Source organism: Saccoglossus kowalevskii, chromosome 7, assembly GCF_978046115.1.
Source record: "Saccoglossus kowalevskii chromosome 7, keSacKowa6.1, whole genome shotgun sequence".
NCBI classification, from domain to species: domain Eukaryota; kingdom Metazoa; phylum Hemichordata; class Enteropneusta; family Harrimaniidae; genus Saccoglossus; species Saccoglossus kowalevskii.
This window is the reverse complement of record NC_140647.1, coordinates 15,610,243-15,631,949: the sequence shown is the minus strand read 5'-3', so window position 1 is coordinate 15,631,949 and position 21,707 is coordinate 15,610,243. Positions and strand designations below refer to the sequence as shown.

Here is a 21,707-nt window from a genome sequence, read left to right as displayed (position 1 = left end):
GTATATCACTGTTTAGTACATCAATCTATTATTTGACAAGTTCTTGTGTATCGCATATTCATATGGGTTATGAATATTAAATTGCACTTCTTACCGGAAATGCGTTGTTTTTATTTAGGACCTAATTTCCCCTGTGCCGTGCACAGTTTAGGGATGGTTGTCTGTTCTGCAAAATGATTTTTGTTTTTTCGAGAGTTGCCGTGAAACGCGGAGATACTTAACACCAGAGGCCCATATATCAAATTCGCAAAGGGCATTCAGTTTTCAGAAGTCACTTCATTTTGTTACTATTGCGTCATTTGCTGTTATTATTATATTCACGCACCAAGTCTATGACACTACATTGATATCCTCACAGGAGCCCGACAATCTATACATGGACGTCCATGTGGGCTTTACGATCGAAACCACGAAAATCACTAATACTTTTTTCCGACCGATCAGGCTGTGCACTACTAAACAAGACATGCACACATTTTTTAGCTGCTGAAAATTATACTTCCGCATACAACATTTGCAGTCCCGCTGTTTGAAGGTATCCCACGCATGCGCAGATTGACACGAACAGTATCTGTTCCTACTGCTTCAACCATCTGGCAAATTCCAAATACGATCTGTATTCTCGTTCCAGTGTATGAATACAGATGAAATTTTTCTCATTTCGTAGTGCCTGTTGTTGAAACTCGTACCCAATGCATAGACGTTGTTTGCGTCATGTTTATATAAACTACAGAACTACGAAATAAATTGACGTAATACTAATAACTAGTTTGTTTGGTTCATATCTGGTTCATAGCTTGAAATTTTCACTGCAGCGACTAGTTATATATTGATCAACGGTGTTGTCCGTCATATTTCTCAGATATATAGGGCTTTATTGTTTTCATGTCGCAAAAGTATCACTGGTTTATTTTTGAAAGATTACGGACTGCGTTCACTCGATTGTACCATATATTGTGCCCCTGGTTTTTAGTTTGACATATTACAAAATGACAAATTAAATACAAATATTGCGTTTTCGACCGTTTTGCGATAGTCTTTGATTGAATGCGACATTTACTGTTCATTCAAAGTTCAAAGTTGCATAGGAACGTAAGTTGATACATTCTGTTATTGTACCTCATGACCATGACAGCCAATCAGATTCACGCATTTTAGGTAGACATATTCCCGTGTCTACCATGCTGACATATTGGGATGTCTACCTCCATCCGAGTATCTTTCTCCCAAAGACGCGGCATTATTGATGAAATAACTAGTTTGTCATGTTTGTTTTCACTATCTATTTGAAGATAAAACTAGGATTTTCACATGATTTTTACCCGCTCTTGTCGATCAAATTCAATCATTGTTTTTGAACTCTTTCAACTTGTACATTTGTGTGCATACTTGCACTCAGCTCTACGAGCGTGCCCTGAATGATTGCCATAATTGAGTGCAACAATTTCTATTTTACTATTTATTTGGTACATGTATAATAATAATAATACAAATATTTATCTCAACAAGGGTAGACATACATTTTTAGAGACCTTCCGAGCAAAGCCGAGGCTGACAATGAGATCTACGCGTCGCTAAAACTGTATGTCCCCCTCTTGTTTGCGTGAACATTTATAATGGCGATGTATATTAGAGGCGCCGTTGGTGGCAGAATGTATAAACCGGACCGAGATGATACGAACAAATACAAACCGTTCTGCTGGAGTGATGAAACTTTTTAAATGGACGACAATCACGCGTTTCGTTTGTTTCAAAAACGTTTTTTTTTTTTTAAAACGTGTGTATTTGTTCTGCATTAGATGCTTGAAGGCAAACTTATTCTTGATATCCTTCATGAATTAATACTATTTTTGTGGCGGGTGGGTTGCCAGTAGTCAAAATCTGCATCTTTTATTTCTCTAGTAATATCAGTCTCCATTTAGTCAGATTCACCTTGCCTACGTGTACAATACTTTATCACTTGGTTCTACTAATGGAGAAATTCCCTCTCACTCTGGTCTGAGTTCTTTCTTCTTAATTCTATTTCTATTGCATTATTTGCATCACGTTTCTGGTAAAATCTGGCTGTAATTGTACTGTACCTGGTATAGTTTTTCTTTTTTCTATGGGGAATGTTACCATCTCAGGTACCGTATTCACTGACTTCAGAATTGTGTCGCTTAAAAAAATGACTCATTAGCATTGCCATGCAAGTATGTAAATTACTTAATTTACATTCACCGTTCATTTATCATCCTGCATCTGGGCATGGAACTACAAACTACAATGGAATATTTTTAGAAATGAATGTAAGCGAACATAACATTGTCAACGAAACTACTCACCGCTCCACGACCTCTCATGTTGTACTGTTGTGTTTCCGGTCACGTGATTACACCGAACCGATCGCGCATGCTCAATGACACCTACTTCACATTGTACGCAGGAATATTTAATTCATAAAATTTAATTTTTTTACGCATGGAAACGCCCATAGTTAAAACGGCTACGCAGTACTGTTGAAAGAAATGTTAAGACAAAATACATAAGCCTATTAACTGAACTGAAACAAAGGACGTTTTAATCTTCTTTAATCCGTTATTCTTCCTGGGGTTTGTAGTTCCATGATTTGGAGAGAACGACATATTTCAGACATTCAGTTTGAGCCTACATTCCCCACTCCAATCAAATAATTTTCACAGCCTTGGTGAGTTGTATACATAACGTATATATAACGGCTGTGTTCAGAGACGCATGTTCATCGTTCATAAAACGGGAGAGGTTCTTTGTCATTAAAGAAAACCCCTAAAGAAAAAGCTCCACAAATGTAGGAGAATGCAATTTACTGTTTTTTATATCAGTTTTCATTCTCTAGATATTCAACTTTTCATCGGTATTATGTAATTAGCCATCTTGATTCTCAAGCAAAGGATTATGAGTAAAGTATGACATCATAGAATCTGTTGTCAGAAATTGAGAAAATTATTTCATCTATAACTTCAAAAGTTGAACTTTATGTTATGTTGTTTGGGTTGATGTTTCCTTTAATGTTTCCTTTCATAAGGTATACACGCGATGTGTATATAAAGAGCACTCATTCTGACTTCTAGGATATACCTGCATTTGCGTTCCATGTGTTTGAGTGATCGTGACAACCACGAAAATCAGCATAGGATGTCACTAGTGTGTATTAGTTTGAAACGCATTTTAATACCATTTTTTGCTTCCTAGATAAGTCGTCATTGGCAAAATATAGTAGTACATTCTACGATAGACGACTTTCCCGGAAGTCGAAGATACGGCGTTTCACATGCGCCCCTAGGAGGGGGGGGGGCTACTTGCAAAAAATAATGACAGGAGTGTGTAGCTGGTTGTTTGAAACCCCTACCCCTTATCAGCAAGTAACTCAAAAAGCAGGTGGGCTTGAAAGAAAAAATACAAAATGCTTTGACGATCGAAAAGTTACAGAAAGAAAAAGTCTGCTTCATTCTACTGAATCACTCAAGCTCTAGAGGCAGTTTTTGGAAACTATGGACCCCTTTTCAGACAGAAATAATGAAAAAAGGATACCCCTTTTCAGACAGACATGGTAAAATAACATACTCCTTTTCAGACAGAATCCTAGATCCGCCCATGGTGAATTTGGGACCCCTTTCGGCGGCACATATGCATATAGCACTTCTATCTTCTATCTTCTATCTTCTATCTTCTATTCTCTTCTATCGACTATAAGCCATGACAAAGCAGGAGTATTTTTGCACCCCAGTCTCGCTACTTCCGGGAAGTTTTCTATGCAGCAAACCACGTGGTGGCGCTATTGCATCAATCGTACGATGGCACTATTCTCGGGGCAACCATCACGATGAAAACAAAGGCCAAAAACTCTCAGAGAACGGTACTTTGGGATGGTTGTTGAAACTCCCCTGGACAGTGTGACAAGATTACCCCTCCGTGTGTAACATATATAATAAATTCGGTTGTTGAGTCTGTTTTTTCCGATCCGAGGATTACGCAATTTTCGATATTTAATAATAGGTATTTTGGCTTTCTATTTTATCACTGGTTAGAAGTGAGTATGGTTTACGAGAGGTGGGCTCATCTGATACGTGTATGGTCCTCAATTCGCCCAGTACTGCTTCTTGCAATACCACACATTGGCAACATCAAAAACAATATAATATTCATGTGAATTCGCAAGGTCCGCTTCAGATCTGTTTATGTATAAACATGAACGAACTAAGTGCTAGTTTGTGATATGACTATTAAGCAACAAAATAAACAATGCACTACAAAACACTATGGCATTATAGAAGTCACGCAATGTCATTCAAATTTTTTGTAAATAATGTATTTTACAAGTGTTGTATATGTTATTATGAGTCCATGTCAAACATGACGCAAAGACTGTATCGCTCTAAGAAATATTTGGTAATAACAAAATGACACAACATAAAAATGAAGCTAGAATATTATCTCTTTATTTTTGAACACCAGAAAGTTACATATATTCATAATATGGGAAGATGTTTTTCCCATTATTTGCTTCAGTTAAATTGCATAAAAGTTAAGAAACATAGGTTGCAAAATATGTTTTGAAAACTGGTCATTGTGGTTTAACAATATTGAATAAAATTTAAACTGCAAATAATTTAATGATTTATTGTATTTCTGAATTTCTTCTCCGGTTGTACATACTACGTGATTAATTTAAATTGTTGTCTTGTTAAGGCTCACCTAAAATAAAACATAAAGTCAAGAAATCAATATAATAAGCAACACATACCATGCATGTGTGCAACACAATATGTCATCAAATATTAAATATCTTAAGCATTCTTGTTTTAAATGCATAATTATAATTTTCTTTGTAAAGTGACACAATATCATTTATATATATATTGACAATCATCGTTTACATATACCAATACATTTTCAGCAATTATATGTAAATTCACATATGTTTAAAATTTATTTGCCACATTTTATTTGTAACACTTGTTACCTAATGAGCTACTCCTATGAAAGTTAAGTATTGGCCAGAAATATTAGAAGGATAATGGTTTTTGAAGTACGTTTTTTAACTGAACTAAAATGTGAATATCAATAATTTACTGGAGATATATACACTATACACAATTATCAAATACAAATGTCAATTGATATCATTTCTTTTAGACAATGATATGTAATGCAGTAGAATGTTTTATAATGATCTAAGATAAACTTGTTTTCCGCAATACAATTTGAAACGCAAAATAATTAATATACCTTTATCAAACATAGTAAATATTTATTATAATTGACTCATTAAGAGCTATTCAAGCTGAATTCAAGTTATGCACTTGAATCTTACTGCACATATATGCAATGTATAAGTTCCCTCTGTATATGAAACACATTATCATCCTTGAAACACTAAATCATATGTCAATTTGTTGAAATATTTTCACATCAAACGTAACATTAATCTTATATGATTTTTTTATTCCATGTCACGGAGCAAAATTTTGAAATATTAATAAATATTTTTAGATATTAAGAAAAGTATTTTGACCATTTTCCACTACATTTCTGTGGGTTTTTTTTCATTTTCAATATCCTGATGGCATGAACCTATAATAATGAAAATTTGTTGAACATGATATATAAATTTCAACTTGGCCCAAACCTTTTCAAAATATGCTTACCTCCACAGGCCTTGCAGTCACATCCAACGAAGTGGACCATTGTAACATCTTTTGTTGTGCCATCCGGACATATTAATGTTAGCACATCACCTTCGCTGGGTTTTTTGCCATCACTAATATCATCATCAACCTTGTCTGGAAGAACACCTTGGCAACACTTACATTTGTTCTCATAGTATGGTGGGTCTGGTATGGCTATTGTCTCAGAATGACATTCCCCTTCACATGTATTGATTGCAATTCCATCTGCAGTACAACCATCTGAGTCTGTGATATTTCTTATTTCAGACACTAGGGAACATACTGTGAATAGAATGAAATAGTATCACTGTTACAGATTGCATGCAATTACATTAAACAGAAAAACAATACACCATGCTAAAATTCCCCAAATAAAAATGGATATAGCACAAGTCCAATAAGAGGTAAAGTGTGTTTTTTCAAGCCACACCCAAATGGCGTACATCTGTAATATATCTGTAGAACATAATATTAAAAATGTAAATGTATACTAATTGAGGTATATATAAAGATTCGTTGGTGCCATACTATATAATTTGGTTTTAAAAAACGATGCAGGGATCTTCATACAATTTATGAAAAACATTTTGCAAAACAGTAATCTGTTTATATATATTTATATTATAGCCACTTTAGTATAGGTTTCTGTATAATTTGAATTGTGCAAATGATAAACTCCTATTTTGTGTTTTTAGAAAGGTAATTGCTGTCGCAAAATCAAATCTAAGGCTGGTCCTAAATTATTTAATATTTGCTGTTCAACAAGAATGTGTCTTCAAGCAAGTTATGTATAAGAAGACAGGGAAAAAATATGAATCTTCAAGCTCTGGGATCAATTTAAGTTTGAAACTCTAATACCAATTGACAAAATGAAATAGAATTAATGCTCACATTAACACATAAATAATCATATGTAACTGTTGGTTATAATTGTACTCTCAATACCCAGACCTTTTGCTCAAAATTTTCCATTCCCATGTAGACTTGTTTATGATACCAATTAACAAGATAGCTGATGCGATTCTCACATAAACATAATGTTCTTTTTCCTTATATTACTCACCTGCACAATGTTCTTCATCCACACATACCATTTCACTATTTGTACACATGCTGTAAAAAAAATAGACGATTAATTACATGTAATTAATATGCAAAAATAATGTGTTTTTTTTCTTGAGCACTGAATCATCTTCAACAGATATATTTTTATATGTATTCATTAATTTATTTTCTTTCACTGGCTTATATTTACACCAAACTTACCACATCTGACATTCTTCATCTTTAATTAACTCGCCATCTAAATATGTCACTCCATCAATTACACATGGTCCTGGTGCACATTCTTCCAACATACATTCTCTGGTATTTTCACTACTGCCTATGCACTCTTCTCCTCCATTGGCTGCAGATGGGTTATTTGCCGACCTTCAATATAGAATGAAGAATAATGATGTACTAAACAGGCATCTAGCAACAATTATGTACAATCAGGTTTAGTATGCACAATTCTTTAATGTGACTTGGTAAGTATCAGCTTTTTAAAGCCCCCACTTTAATGTAACTTTTCAATCTTATGCACTTTGCTATCAATATCTTCCCAAGGCAGATGTTCAAATAAGTTTTCATAATGATACCTACCTAAATCGAGACTCTGATCCTTGGCCACATGTTTGACTACATTCTGTCCATGGCGTCCAAGCACTCCACCCACAGTCCACTGAACATTCCTCTTCAGTACATATAATTTCACCTTCTTTACATGTGCTATTTTCAATAAACAAAATATTTCATTTTAACCACAAATTTTAAAAACAATTGTTCCATATTGGCTGTGATGAACTTCCTGTATCCTCTGTTCAGTTGATATATGTATTGTCAGAATAAAACACACCCTGTGTAAATAAAACCAGGATCCAACTAAAACAACCAGTAGATCATGTTCCAGTCATACTTCTATGTGTAGAGCATTAGTACAATTGCATTTTAACTTACCAGTTATTACAGTCTTTTTGAATAATATCCCCTGGTGGCCAAAGTTTCCCGTTTTCATCGACACACTCACATGCTTTAAGTGGTACACATTCATCATCATCATTTAACAAAGTATTTTCTGGACAATGGCATCCTGGGACACATTCATCAGCATCAACACACTGTGCATTCTCCTGCAAGTCTCTACATGAAAGTGGACACTGTCTCTCACAGTTTTCATCCCACTCTGTTCCTGTGGGACATTCTTCATCTAAGAATAATCATTTGACGGATTGATTAATAGAATACACACATGTTAAGCAGAATAGCATTATTTATGGAGCAGCAGTACAGTTATACTGATGTCTAATAATATAACAATTTCGTCATTTTACATAATATTGGCATGGTGATGTTTTTATTTATTCACTCATATGCATTAAACATTTAAAACTTACCACACATTTCTGGGTTACATTCCTTTATTTCGGTTTTTACTCCTTCACAATCCTCACCATCATTCTTTGGTGGTGGATCATCACATTCCCTTGACCTAGTCGTTCTGCCACTTCCACATGTCTTGTCACATTCTCCCCATTCAGACCATGGTGACCATTCACCATCAACTGTGTACGAGATTTAATAATTTAATTAAATGGTTATATAGTGGACAACATTTAGTTATGCATATTCAGTATTCGATGACCATTACAAATTGACACTAATGACACAGGAAATGTATATACAAGAAAAACAATAGTTCACTTGAAACATACGATGAGTGTAGTTTGTAATATTCCTAATTCTCAGGGATGGAGCTACGACACAGAAAATTTCATGTTGCTAAGATGTGCGTGCACCACTGTACAATGTATTTATATAGGCTCTGCGCAAGCTGTTTTGGAGCGCTGGTCAAAGAGCCGGTGAAAACAGCTAAAATCCTGAACAACAAAATTTATATAATTATGTTGCACATGTAGGAGTAATCTTATTATACACAGTTATACGCATACTGTTCAGAAATATCTCAAAAACTAGCCCAAAGTACAGTTTTTTGAGAGCTCTTGACCATTGTTTTTGCCGACTGTGGTTGCAAGGCGATGATAATGTGTGAATCTTCGCTTCTGAAAATACTGTACCTGAGCATGCTTCCTCGTTACAGAACTCAACCTCTTCTGTTTGGTCCTGGTTTTCGCATTCCTCACCACCATTACGTGCCGGAGTAAATGACCTTGATCTTGTTTTCTCTCCCATACCACAAGTTTTAGTACATGGCGTCCATTCACTCCATGGATCCCATGTACAATCCTCTTTACAGAGAACATCCTCACACTGGAATTGCCCGTGTTCACAAGTGCTATAGAAACATAATTGTCATCAATACTGTGAAATACTTGGAATTTAAATCAATTTTCGCTATTTTCACCGAAGGAAGGATTCAGTGAAAATAAAATCCAGCAAAAATATCTTTTTCCTATATTGTACATTCAACTTGTCAAAAATTAGTGAAAATAAATTCCATACAAAACAGGGAAAATGAATTCCGGCTAAAATAAAGTATTTTACAGTATATTGAATTGGTTACGTTTTATTTGCATAATTATATACATAAACATTCATATTGTATGTATTTAATAATAATAATTAAATAATTAATTAATTACTCTACAAGAACCATCTGTATGGTAAAAACAAAACATAACATTGTACAGACAAAAACAAATATTATGTTTTAATAATAACTAAAATCATAAAGAAAAATATCTATTACAGAAATAAAAGCCCTCGTTCTTATTCAATTTAATTTGTATATTGTATTTTTTAAATATTTGGCCAATGCAATACTAAAATTGCACATTTTTATAAAGTTGTTTAGTCTTTCTTTTTTCTGATTTGTTTTGATATGATTACATTCATAACCACGCCCATTTATGGCCTACCTGGACCATTAATGAGCATAACCTGGAACAATAGTTGATAAGATATAACACAAAAAATAACTGACAACAATTCCATGCTACACTACATAATCAAATCAGTAGGAGAAAAATATATAGACTCCATGGTACACATGAAGTAATGTCAGGTGTTTTGAAATAATCAAGTACATCCTGCTTTACATATTATACATCTACCATATATCATTGTGTATGTTAGTGCTTCTAGTACTTACCAATTTTGGCATTCTTTGACAAGTACAAATCCAGGTGGATATTCTACTCCATTTACAACCATTCCAATTGATTCAGGAAGTGGCACAGCAGTTGTTTCTGAAACAAATAATTGAAAATTAAGTAAAAATCTTAAATCACAGTTAGCAATGTTTTTTTATCATATATAACCATAAATGTACAATACATACAAACAATAATAATAATACAATACAATAATTATACAATACAATACAATACGAACCTAATAATGTCTGTGTTACAGACGGTCCACCTGGTCCACCAGGTCCACCAGGTCCACCTGGTCCACCAGGTCCACCTGGCCCAAGTGGTCCCAATGGGCCATATGGTTCTCCTACATTATCTGGTATAAGTTCTTGTTCCTCATCAGTTGATGGAGGCCCATCTGGTCCACCAGGACCTCCAGGTCCACCAGGCCCACCTGGACCTCCTGGTCCACCAGGCCCTCCAGGTCCTCCTGGTCCTCCAGGTCCACCAGGCTCCCCTGGTTCTTGAGGTTCTTCTGGCAATGTGGATGGATCACCAGGTCCTCCAGGACCTCCTGGTCCACCGGGGCCACCAGGTCCTTTTGGCCCAAGTGGTCCTCCAGGTCCCTTCGGCCCACCAGGCCCATCTGGTCCACCCGGACCACCAATTTCTCCAATGTCATCTGGTATTTCAGTTTCTGGTGATACAGTAGGTCCTCCTGGTCCCCCTGGACCACCAGGGCCTCCCAACCCACCAGGTCCACCTGGTCCACCTGGGCCTCCAGGCCCACCAGGTCCTCCTGGACCACCTGGACCACCTGGTTCATTTACTTTATGTTCAGCATCTGGTGGGAGAGTTGGTCCACCTGGACCTCCTGGTCCACCTAAAGTAAAATCAAAGAAAGCTTAGAAAGAACTCCCATGATGATACGAGGTACCTGTACCTTACGAAACAGTGCTTTGGAGTTTCAATATTCATGTAGTTGTGTATTAATTCCTCTATTAGCGTATTTATTCACTCTACATATACTTTGTATTGAGCACTTTTGTTTTGAAATAATCGACTCCCACATCTAGACTACATACAGACAGACATACAGACAGGGTAGCTGCAAAGACTCCCTTTTGTGCTTCGCACACGAGAGTCAAAAATGGCTAAATGTTAAATAAATACATTTGATTAATAATAAAATTTAGCTTAAAACAAAATCCTTCAATTCCTTGTCATAATTTGACATATTATATCCACCTACCTGGTCCTCCTGGTCCCCCTGGTCCTCCAGGTCCATCTGGTCCACCAGGCCCATTGGGTCCCAAAGGCCCGCCAGGACCACCAGGTCCACCTGGTCCACCTGGTTCTCCAGGTTGTGGCCCTGAATGGAATATAGTGTTGTTAGCTTCTCAACATAAATAATATTGTATGCAATAATAAAAATGTTAATTTACAGATTTAGTCTCTGTCTGGAATCATGTGAATGGCATGGAAATGATGACTAGATACATACACTACATACACTACAAAGACTTTGTTATATGTTTCACATTACAAATATAACTTTTCACACATGCAATGGAAACCCCACAGGCTTGAATGGTTGTATTTCAAATTGTTTATTAAAAATGATACCAGAATCATAAAACCTTTAACACCACATGCAGTATTTTTTTTAAAGATTTAACTATACTTCAAATTTTCTAGTTTGTGAGGGTAGCAATACATTTCATTATTAAAATTGAATATTTGCTTATAGTTAAAGTGAAGACCATATATTAAGCAAATATAATCACAATTAAAGCCAACTCAACCCAAGTTTTATGGACTTCAAGGTAAATAAATGCATGAGGTTATAAATGGCAAACAAGGGTATTTGGTAAAGAATATAAAACCTCTCTGGGGAAAATTAGAATATTTGGTGGGAGATAACTGAGCGTAAGAAAAAAAATGTGCTCATTTTTAGCTAATCTTGATATTTAAGCCAGTTTATTCAGTTTCAGAGAGGGATCACAGGTCTTGTAGTGCCAGATATAAGACCTTGCTTCAGCTATTCAGATTGCTAGATTCAGATTAACCATGTTATAATAGTTTAATGCATATGGTAATACTTTTTCCTTTCCATGTCACCCTTCAATCATGGTCAACATGGTTTACATCCATACAAATTATTATCATGATTGTTTTGAAAAGAGAACCCATTAACGTTCAATCCAAAATTATCTGATATTACGATTTGACTGTATTAACTATTTGAATGTCATATGTTTTATTGCCGAAAGTGTGGTGGAACATTCTGAATTATATCTCTACAATTTCGTAGTTAACTTTCCATCAAATGGAAATAATTTTCTATGGGCTACAGGTTCATATTTAGATAAACAAATAGGAAGAACCTAAAGTAATTAAAGCAAGGGAGTCATCACCTGCGCATGTGTCAGATGGCCTTAGCGTGTCATTATTTACAAACAATCGTCTACCCATGAGCCTTTGCATTTTTAGCAGGTGATGACCCTCCCGCTTTAAAGTAATTGTGAATTGTTACAAAAGTTCAAAGGTTAACCAAAATTCTGCTAAGGCTGGTTTGAAGAATTATGGACTGAACACAAGCTCAAGCTATAGTTATCATAGCATGAAATACAACTGATGTACCTGTCGTTGGTATTTCTTCTTCTAAATACAAACATCTGCATTCGTCAACCCCAACACATTCCCCATCTTGCAATACCTTATCATCAGGGCATTCACATCCACCAACACATTCTGAGAAAAAAAAATTATATTTATAATTAATACTGTAACAATAGGTAAACTGATATGTATATTACGAGGTCATATCAAGCTGAGGGTTACATTTCCATCATGTAAATACTTTTTCATTGTTCGAACTACAAGGTTGTGCAATATGTTGAAACTTTTCATAGATGTACCAAATATGAAAAAAATAATTAGAAATTTATATTATTTCATTCATGTATATGTTAATTAAAATATCAAAAGCAAAAACAACTATGGCAAAAAATAACCCCCTTGATAAAGAAATCACCTTCCGCTATGCATTCAACATCTGCTTGGATGTCTAAACATGTTCTGTGGCATGCATCCATACATTCGTTAAGTACCAAACCTTCATCACATTCTAAAAAAAATGAAGAGTATTATGTTGGTTAGTGTAAACTGTATGTTTCAATAAAGTTGATATAACATTTATCATTAGTACTAGGGCTCTAAGGGAGATTCTTTCAGGAAACATTCACTATGAGCACTATTGCATGATGGTTAAACAGGTGCCAACTGACCTTAAACTAAAGTGGCCACTAAAATTTGTTGAGAACAAGATAGATATAATAATAATAATAATAATAATAATAATAATAATAATAATAATAACAATAATAATAATAATAATAACAATAATAATAATAATACATTTTTTGCATCTTTATATAATACATATAATACTGATCAGAAGTAAAATGTCAGTTAATGTTATTTCTGATCTCGAATATTTTGTATAAGTATTCACCAATACTTATTAAATATGTGTTCTCTTGAATATATATTTAAATATCTGGACATCGCTTATTAATTCTTTTGGAATATTGTTTTTATTAAATAACTTTTGAATTTGTGTTCCATGAAGAAATGTTCCTCATTTTTATCTGGGAAGGAAGTTGTGGGTTGAGTACATTGTATCTCTATGATATGAAACTTGTTTTGCCTCTTATAATGTCATCTTTTATCTTTATCACATTCCTCTAAAATATATATGTAACCGTGGTCATGTATTAGGCACTGTACAGTGAAATTAATGTCATGTGAGAAAGATCAAAGCATAATTTAAAGGACAAAAAAGTCACTCTACTGCTCTCAATGAGATATCTGTAGCCATTTGTATTTAGGGTCTTTTCAGTAAAACAATCGGAAACCCATTGTTTAACAATCATGAACATAAATATATTAAATATATTTGTTAAAATTTTTACAATCTACTTGTTTTATTACCTTCACATTGTTGTGGTGCTACACATGTTGTAGCTTGCACTGCACTGCCAGGGCATTGTAGATCTGGGTCATTGGACGATGGTGATGGATTGTTGCATCCCCGAGACCTTACAATTTCCCCTACACCACATGTAATTGAGCAATCTGACCATGGTCCCCATGACGACCACTCACCAGGAACTATAAAATGCAAGAAACACAGTAAATAAATCGATACAGTAAACATATAAATGTGAATGAATTTCTGAATTGTTCAGGTTACTGTGAATCAGGAATATTGTATGTTTATGGATCCGAAGTGCTAATGTTTGTATGTACACATGTACCTTCCATTGGTGGTTGGCTCGTACCAATGAAAGCTGGAAGTACTGGTGGAGGTTGACGACCTGCAAAAATAATATATACAACATTTTATCAATTCTGGTTAAACAATGATAAAATTCAGTCTTTTATACATGCATATCATTGTAACAATCAAAGTATTCTATTCTACACAGCAAGTTATCTTGAATCCCTCTAGTTTTTTTTTTAGTTTTTGTTGCAACTTTAAGTATTTGTATCACTGTATACATGATGCAAACTTACCAATAGTAGTCTCCTTCACAGTCGGCGCTGTTGAACCTGCAGATGAGTGGAGACAAGCTTTTTATTACATTTACCAAGTAAATAAGAAGGGAACATGTATACTTAATGTGAAAATTAACCAATAGAATCACAACAGTCACAGCTACAAATGAAAGTATTGGTGATGCAGAGATTCGATAATTAAGTTTTAATAACTTACCACATATATGGTCTGTACAGTTTAACATTCCCTCTTCACACGTGCTGTATAATATGAAATATATGTATCATCATTGCAATTTTGACATTAAACCATGAAATAAGTTTGTCTAAAGGTTTAACTATGACAAATCTATCTATATGAAAGCATACTGATGATATCCATAGTGTAGAAATTAAACTAATCTTAACCTTCTAGAATAATGTAAACAAATTATCAATTATCTATTTTACACAACAGCATTTTTTGGAGCTTTGATAAAATTTGGCTCTTATATATCTTGTGGTTGAGCACAGATAAGACTTGACCGGACATGACCTTGGACCTTGGAAACATATTGAGACCAAAATCTCCTATATTGCCTTGTCCAAATAATGTTTCATTTATTTCCAAATTGATAGTTTAATTGTGCATTTCAAATCAAATCCACTGGAAACAGAACATTTCATCAAATGCGCAGTCACAGTACACTGCCAGTCCATGTTTTGAACTGTAAAAAATCCCTTCAAATAAACTACTGTATGTGCTATCATCTTTGAAAAAAACTTGTATCAGTTCCTGACAATTTAACATCAATCTGTCTGAACAAAAAAAACTAACATGCAAACTTTCTTTGGCTATAACAAAGTATTTTCAAAATGATCAAAACTCAGGCTCTTCTCTGTTGCTGTTATCTTTCATATTTTGTACTACCCTCACCCATTGCTAGATAGGTTACCAGTAGAATGACAGTTTGGTTCAGATAAAATTCTGCTGCGTAAACCTAGCAAATATATGAGTAATTTTTCTTTAAGTATGATCTTCTCTTAAAAACAAATAATGTACTAGTATCTTACCAGTTGTTGCAGTCAATACGAATTATGGTATTAGGGTCTATGAGTTGTTCACTTGGTAGGAGTCTTGAAATAACTGCCAGAAAGTAACATAAATAATTGTCATATATGATGTTCACAGGACAATTTTTAGGAAACAACTTTGCATAGAAATACAGTGTTCTACAATCAGACACACTTGAATCAAATGAATAATGCTAATAGACTCACCAGTAGTTAGTGTAGGTCCACCAGGTCCTCCAGGCCCTCCAGGTCCTCCTGGTCCACCAGGTCCACCAGGCCCTCCAGGCCCTCCAGGTCCTCCTGGCTGTCCAGCATTTTCTGGTAGGGTGACACCTGGGGGCAAAGATGGTCCATCTGGTCCTCCAGGTCCTCCTGGGCCACCTGGTCCGCCAGGTCCCCCTGGTCCACCAGGACCACCAGGCCCCAAAGGTCCAAGTGGCTCATTTATATTGTCAGGTATTAGTGCCTTGTCTTCAGGGGTAGGTGTAGGTCCCCCTGGACCACCTGGGCCATTGGGTCCTCCAGGGCCATTTGGCCCTCCTGGCCCATTAGGACCACCAGGTCCATTTGGTCCACCTGGACCATCTGGCCCACCAGGTCCACCGGGTCCACCAGGTCCTCCTGGGCCACCTGGACCACCAGGGCCATTGGGTTTGCCAATATTTGGAGGTGTTGTTTCATCTGTTTCAAGAGGAGGGCCACCAGGTCCTCCTGGGCCCCCTGGTCCACCGGGTCCACCAGGACCTCCTGGCCCACCAGGACCTCCTGGCCCACCAGGTCCGCCTGGTCCTTCAGGTCCAAGTGGTCCACCAGGCCCAAATGGTTCACCTGGGTTATTAGGTTCCAGAGTTGGTCCTCCAGGTCCACCAGGTCCATTTGGTCCACCAGGGCCATCTACATCAAACAAAACATATCCCATATTGGGTTTAGTATTGTGCTTGACATTAAATCTATACGACATATGTCTCTAGTCAAAGTACAATAACCTCACTACAAAGATACATACTGTAGATTAGAGTTTAATAATAAAACACTTACTTGGGCCTCCTGGTCCACCTGGTCCTCCTGGTCCACCTGGTCCTAGGATTCCACCAGGGCCACCTGGCTCACCTGGTTCTGCCAAGGATGATACTGGAGTCGTCAAAACTGAACAGAAATGGTGACAATACAAAGTTATCTCATGTAAATACAAATTGCATCATATTTAATGTAACTAAAATCTTCATTAAAATCATTAAAAACATAGAAAACACATAATTTATTTATTAAATCTTGCAGGGACAGGGTTCTATCACTTACTGCATCCAATGTGGACAATATAAGTGTTTGAAGTTCTAAGATGCTGTCAGAACGCTTTCAAACGTGTCAGTATGCTGTTTTATGAATGGATTGGATGAATTTTATTGTTGTGGCATCAGATTTGAAATAATCATAAATATGTCTCATAATTCATAGTAAAAGGCAAAGTAGTAACTCATTTCTCATTCGATGAACAGTCAGGCATGTTGTATATTAATAATTGCCTGTGACATTTTCAAGTAATAAGGTATGTTGTATACTAGGGTTGTGAATGATTTTTGCTCAAATCTTGAACAAAATATGACGCATGCCTATAATCCAATATCATGCCTATTTAGTTACAGATGGATGTGATGCTAAATTTGAGTGAAATCAACCTGTTCATCTCTGAGAAATAGTTGGAAATGTTTATAAACTGCAATTTCAGGATTTTAGGCAGAATGGCCATCAATTCAACACATTTGATCAAACAAAAAAATGACACAACCCAGAGTATAATCTAAGAGTATGGTATGCAAACTTTCAACTGAATCAGGCAATATATTAGTGAGTAATCACATTGGACAAGAGCAACTTAAGACAAATTGGTCACAAGTCAGCTATTTTTGTTCAAATCTCCAAAAAATTACCTTTAACCAAATATGCATGATCATGATTACAAATGAATGAAATCACTCTGTTCATTTCTGAGAAATGATTCTGAACATGTTTATAAACTGAAAGTTCAGGTATTTAGATAAAACAGCCATCAATACCACAAATTTGATTGAATCACAAAATAACAAAATTGCATCACATAATCCCTGTGAGTTTAAGAAATACATAAAGTTTGAACATGAACATTCATTTGAAAAACAAAATGATGTGCAATCATGGCTTCATAATGTCCATTGTATGTAATCAAGTTTGACCAAAATCCATTCATACATGACCAAGATCCGTTTCTGGAATGGCAGAAATGCTTGATTTTGCTAATTTTTTTTGCACTAAAATGGCCACGATTCGGCCATCTTGACCCAGAGAATGAAACGATTATGTTGCTCAAGATATGTGATGTATTTGTGATATTTGAATGTAATTGGACCAGTCATGTCTGAGATACAGGTGGAGACACACAGACATACACAGACCGAGGTGAAACGTAAGTCCTCATTTTCAAAAACAAAATGGCCACCAGGCGGTCATTTTATTTGAATCTCAAACAAAATATTACATGCACCTGTAACCAAATATGCATGATCATGATACAAAGTTTGAAAGGAATTGCCATGTTCATCACCAAAGAGCAGTCATGAACATGTTTAAAATGGCCACCAATCCATTGATGTGCATATGAAATTCATCATACATGGTTTGAATGTGATTGGTCAAAAAACAGGATTGGCTCCAGGTACACGAACAGTACCCAAATTAATACTGTAAAATACTTTAAATTATTTTAACTGGAATTAATTTTCGCTGAAAAGACTTTTTGGTCGTTTTGTATTAAATTCATTTTCATTGATTTATGACGAGTTGAATGTAAAATATAGAAAAAAAGGTATATTTGCTGGAAATAGCGAAAATTAATTCCAAGCAAAAATATATTTATAAAAAATATATTTTTTATAAATGGGGACTAATAAGTATACATGTAAGTATACAAATAATTGCCAGATAGATATTTATTAGTAATGAGACCTGGTTTTACTGGTTTCAATATTGGTCCACCATGACATTATTACTGTACTGAAACTATAAAACTGATTGAATTACCTGTGGTGAGAGGCTGTCCTCCTGGTCCACCCGGTCCACCAGGCCCATAGGGTCCCCCAGGGCCACCTATACCCTGAGGCCCTCCTGGACCACCTGGTCCTCCTGGACCTCCTGGTTTGCCAATATCATCAGGAAGAGTTTGGTCTGAAGTCAGTGGTGGGCCATCAGGCCCTCCTGGTCCCCCAGGCCCTCCTGGTCCACCTGGTCCTCCAGGCCCACCTGGGCCTCCTGGTCCCCCTGGACCTCCTGGACCCCCTGGACCCAAAGGTTCTAAAACATTTGTTGGTATCTTATCCTGTTCTTCCGGAGTTGGAGTGGGTCCACCAGGACCACCAGGTCCATTGGGCCCACCAGGTCCATTTGGTCCACCTGGTCCACCAGGCCCTCCTGGCCCATTAGGTCCACCAGGTCCATCAGGTCCACCAGGTCCCCCTGGACCACCAGGGCCACCAGGACCCTCTGGACCACCAGGTCCACCGGGTTCACCAGCATTGAATGGTACTGTTTCATCAGTTGCAAGTGTTGGCCCACCAGGTCCTCCTGGACCTCCTGGCCCACCTGGTCCACCAGGTCCACCAGGACCACCTGGGCCGCCAGGTCCACCAGGTCCACCTGGACCATTAGGCCCAAGTGGTGTACCTGGTTCATGAGCATCTTCTGGAGAAATAGTTGGCCCACCAGGTCCTCCTGGACCATTTGGCCCACCTGGTCCATTGGGTCCTCCTGGTCCATCTGCATTAGTAAAACAGTGACATTTAAATATACAGCATGTATGTGCAGAAGATAAAATTGTTAGCTTCAGGTTTGTTTGTTTCTTAGAATAGTAATTATTCTTGTATGAATTATTAAACACTAAAGACACATTTAATATAATATTGTAAATTTATAGCTTATTTATAGTAATAACACATACTTGGTCCCCCTGGTCCACCAGGGCCCATCGGTCCTCCTGGTCCTCCCGGTTCACCTGGTGCAATTCCCATAGGAGTTACAACTGATGGAAATAATTAATAGAGAATTAACTTGTTATACAAGTGTGACAAATCACATTGAATTGTGTCTATATAGTATATCAAATGAGTGAACCTACGATATCAGATTTATTAGTAGTAATTTTCATTTGTTCCAAGCTTTTTGCAAGGAACAAGTGAAAATTACTATATAATACAAGTTTAATAAATCAGATTGTAGAGTTACAAATTTGATATCCTATCCTATCCTAAGGTATTTGTTTTACATCTTCTAAAGGCTAAAAACAAACACAGTAATCATAATGTGTTAGTTCTGGCTCATTTGCATGAAGCACCATGCAATTACTAATAGTTTACCCTTATCGCATTGATAAATATATTTACTTGGACACATCACTATATTTATGGTTTCAAGATGTATTGTTTGTTTCACAATCTTTGAAAATTGATGCTAGACTAGGGTGAAACACATTTCTGCACTCAGAGAAATTGTATTGCTGTATTGCCATGGTATATGGGATTACGCTGTATTGCCATGGTATATGGGATTACACTGTATTGCCATGGTATATGGGATTACGCTGTATTGCCATGGTATATGGGATTACGCTGTATTGCCATGTTATATGGGATTACGCTGTATTGCCATGGTATATGGGATTACGCTGTATTGCCATGGTATATGGGATTACACTGTATTGCCATGGTATATGGGATTACGCTGTATTGTAATGGTATATGGCATTACGCTGTATTGCCATGATATATGGGATTATGCTGTATTGCCATGATATATGGGATTACGCTGTATTGTAATGGTATATGGCATTACGCTGTATTGCCATGATATATGGGATTACACTGTATTGCCATGGTATATGGGATTACGCTGTATTGCCATGATATATGGCATTACGCTGCATTGCCATGATATATGGGATTATGCTGTATTGCCATGATATATGGGATTATGCTGTATTGCCATGATATATGGGATTACATTGTATTGCCATGATATATGGGATTATGCTGTATTGCCATGATATATGAGATTACACTGTATTGCCATGGTATATGGGATTACGCTGTATTGCCATGGTATATGGGATTACGCTGTATTGTAATGGTATATGGCATTACGCTGCATTGCCATGATATATGGGATTATGCTGTATTGCCATGATATATGGGATTACACTGTATTGCCATGGTATATGGGATTACGCTGTATTGCCATGATATATGGCATTACGCTGCATTGCCATGATATATGGGATTACGCTGTATTGCCATGATTTATGGGATTACACTGTATTGCCATGGTATATGGGATTACGCTGTATTGCCATGATATATGACATTACGCTGCATTGCCATGATATATGGGATTATGCTGTATTGCCATGATATATGGGATTACACTGTATTGCCAAGGTATATGGGACTATATTGTATTGCCATGGTATATGGGACTATGCTGTATTGCTATGATATATGGAATTAGGCTGTATTGCCATGATATATGGGATTATGCTGTATTGCAATGATATATGGGATTACACTGTATTGCCAAGGTATATGGGACTGTATTGTATTGTCATGGTATATGGGACTATGCTGTATTGCCATGATATATGGAATTAGGCTGTATTGCCAAGGTATATAGGATTAGGCTGTATTGCAAGAGATGTTACCTGGTATTGTGGTTACACGCTCAACTACTTCGGCACCCTCAAATATGCTCATATCAAATGGACATTTACAATCAGCTTTTTCTACACATTCTCCATCTTGCTCCACTGTATTCAACGGACATCGGCATCCAGGTACACATGCACCATCATCAACACATTCTGTTGTTTTAGATATATCTCCACACGTAGCTGGACATACTGGAATGTCGTCGCAATTCTCAACAAATACTCTACCATCAGTACATGTTGTCCCTTGAAAAGAAGATAATTAGCATTCATTTATTAATATACAGAATATATCAACATATGATATTGATGTACACTCCACAACTGATTGCATTTGGCTTCCAGGCAAAAAACTATTCAAACAGATTATTGTGTGACATTGTTAAAAAATAAGTGCTGTAACATCGCTTGTGTTGTTTATTTATACTGTCCAATGACAGTATGATCCTGTACAACAGAATCAAATTTCTGAGGGTTCAAATTCAAATAGGTATTGAATAGTGATTAAATCAGCTACCATGTGCAAATATGTATATTAATTGT

General features: G+C 36.3%; 1 protein-coding gene across 1 annotated transcript in view; it reads right to left on the bottom strand.

Annotated features, from left to right (window-relative positions):
• Nucleotides 1–4,435: 4,435 nt before the first annotated feature.
• LOC100313725 (SCO-spondin) overlaps nucleotides 4,436–21,707 on the bottom strand; it is a 38,007-nt gene continuing 20,735 nt past the window's right edge. Inside the window, exons 31-53 of the mRNA XM_085501162.1 lie at nucleotides 21,159–21,410; nucleotides 19,407–19,487; nucleotides 18,494–19,225; nucleotides 16,478–16,585; nucleotides 15,647–16,333; nucleotides 15,440–15,512; nucleotides 14,604–14,647; nucleotides 14,405–14,440; nucleotides 14,146–14,205; nucleotides 13,820–13,999; nucleotides 12,861–12,953; nucleotides 12,467–12,577; nucleotides 11,076–11,195; nucleotides 10,080–10,706; nucleotides 9,838–9,934; nucleotides 8,804–9,021; nucleotides 8,123–8,290; nucleotides 7,686–7,935; nucleotides 7,332–7,457; nucleotides 6,954–7,118; nucleotides 6,751–6,800; nucleotides 5,667–5,969; nucleotides 4,436–4,713 (exon numbers count right to left, since the gene is read on the bottom strand). Coding sequence (XP_085357288.1) covers nucleotides 4,703–4,713; nucleotides 5,667–5,969; nucleotides 6,751–6,800; nucleotides 6,954–7,118; nucleotides 7,332–7,457; nucleotides 7,686–7,935; nucleotides 8,123–8,290; nucleotides 8,804–9,021; nucleotides 9,838–9,934; nucleotides 10,080–10,706; nucleotides 11,076–11,195; nucleotides 12,467–12,577; nucleotides 12,861–12,953; nucleotides 13,820–13,999; nucleotides 14,146–14,205; nucleotides 14,405–14,440; nucleotides 14,604–14,647; nucleotides 15,440–15,512; nucleotides 15,647–16,333; nucleotides 16,478–16,585; nucleotides 18,494–19,225; nucleotides 19,407–19,487; nucleotides 21,159–21,410 — 4,592 coding nt within the window. The 3' untranslated portion in view covers nucleotides 4,436–4,702. The remainder of the gene's footprint in view (nucleotides 4,714–5,666; nucleotides 5,970–6,750; nucleotides 6,801–6,953; nucleotides 7,119–7,331; nucleotides 7,458–7,685; nucleotides 7,936–8,122; nucleotides 8,291–8,803; nucleotides 9,022–9,837; nucleotides 9,935–10,079; nucleotides 10,707–11,075; nucleotides 11,196–12,466; nucleotides 12,578–12,860; nucleotides 12,954–13,819; nucleotides 14,000–14,145; nucleotides 14,206–14,404; nucleotides 14,441–14,603; nucleotides 14,648–15,439; nucleotides 15,513–15,646; nucleotides 16,334–16,477; nucleotides 16,586–18,493; nucleotides 19,226–19,406; nucleotides 19,488–21,158; nucleotides 21,411–21,707) is intronic.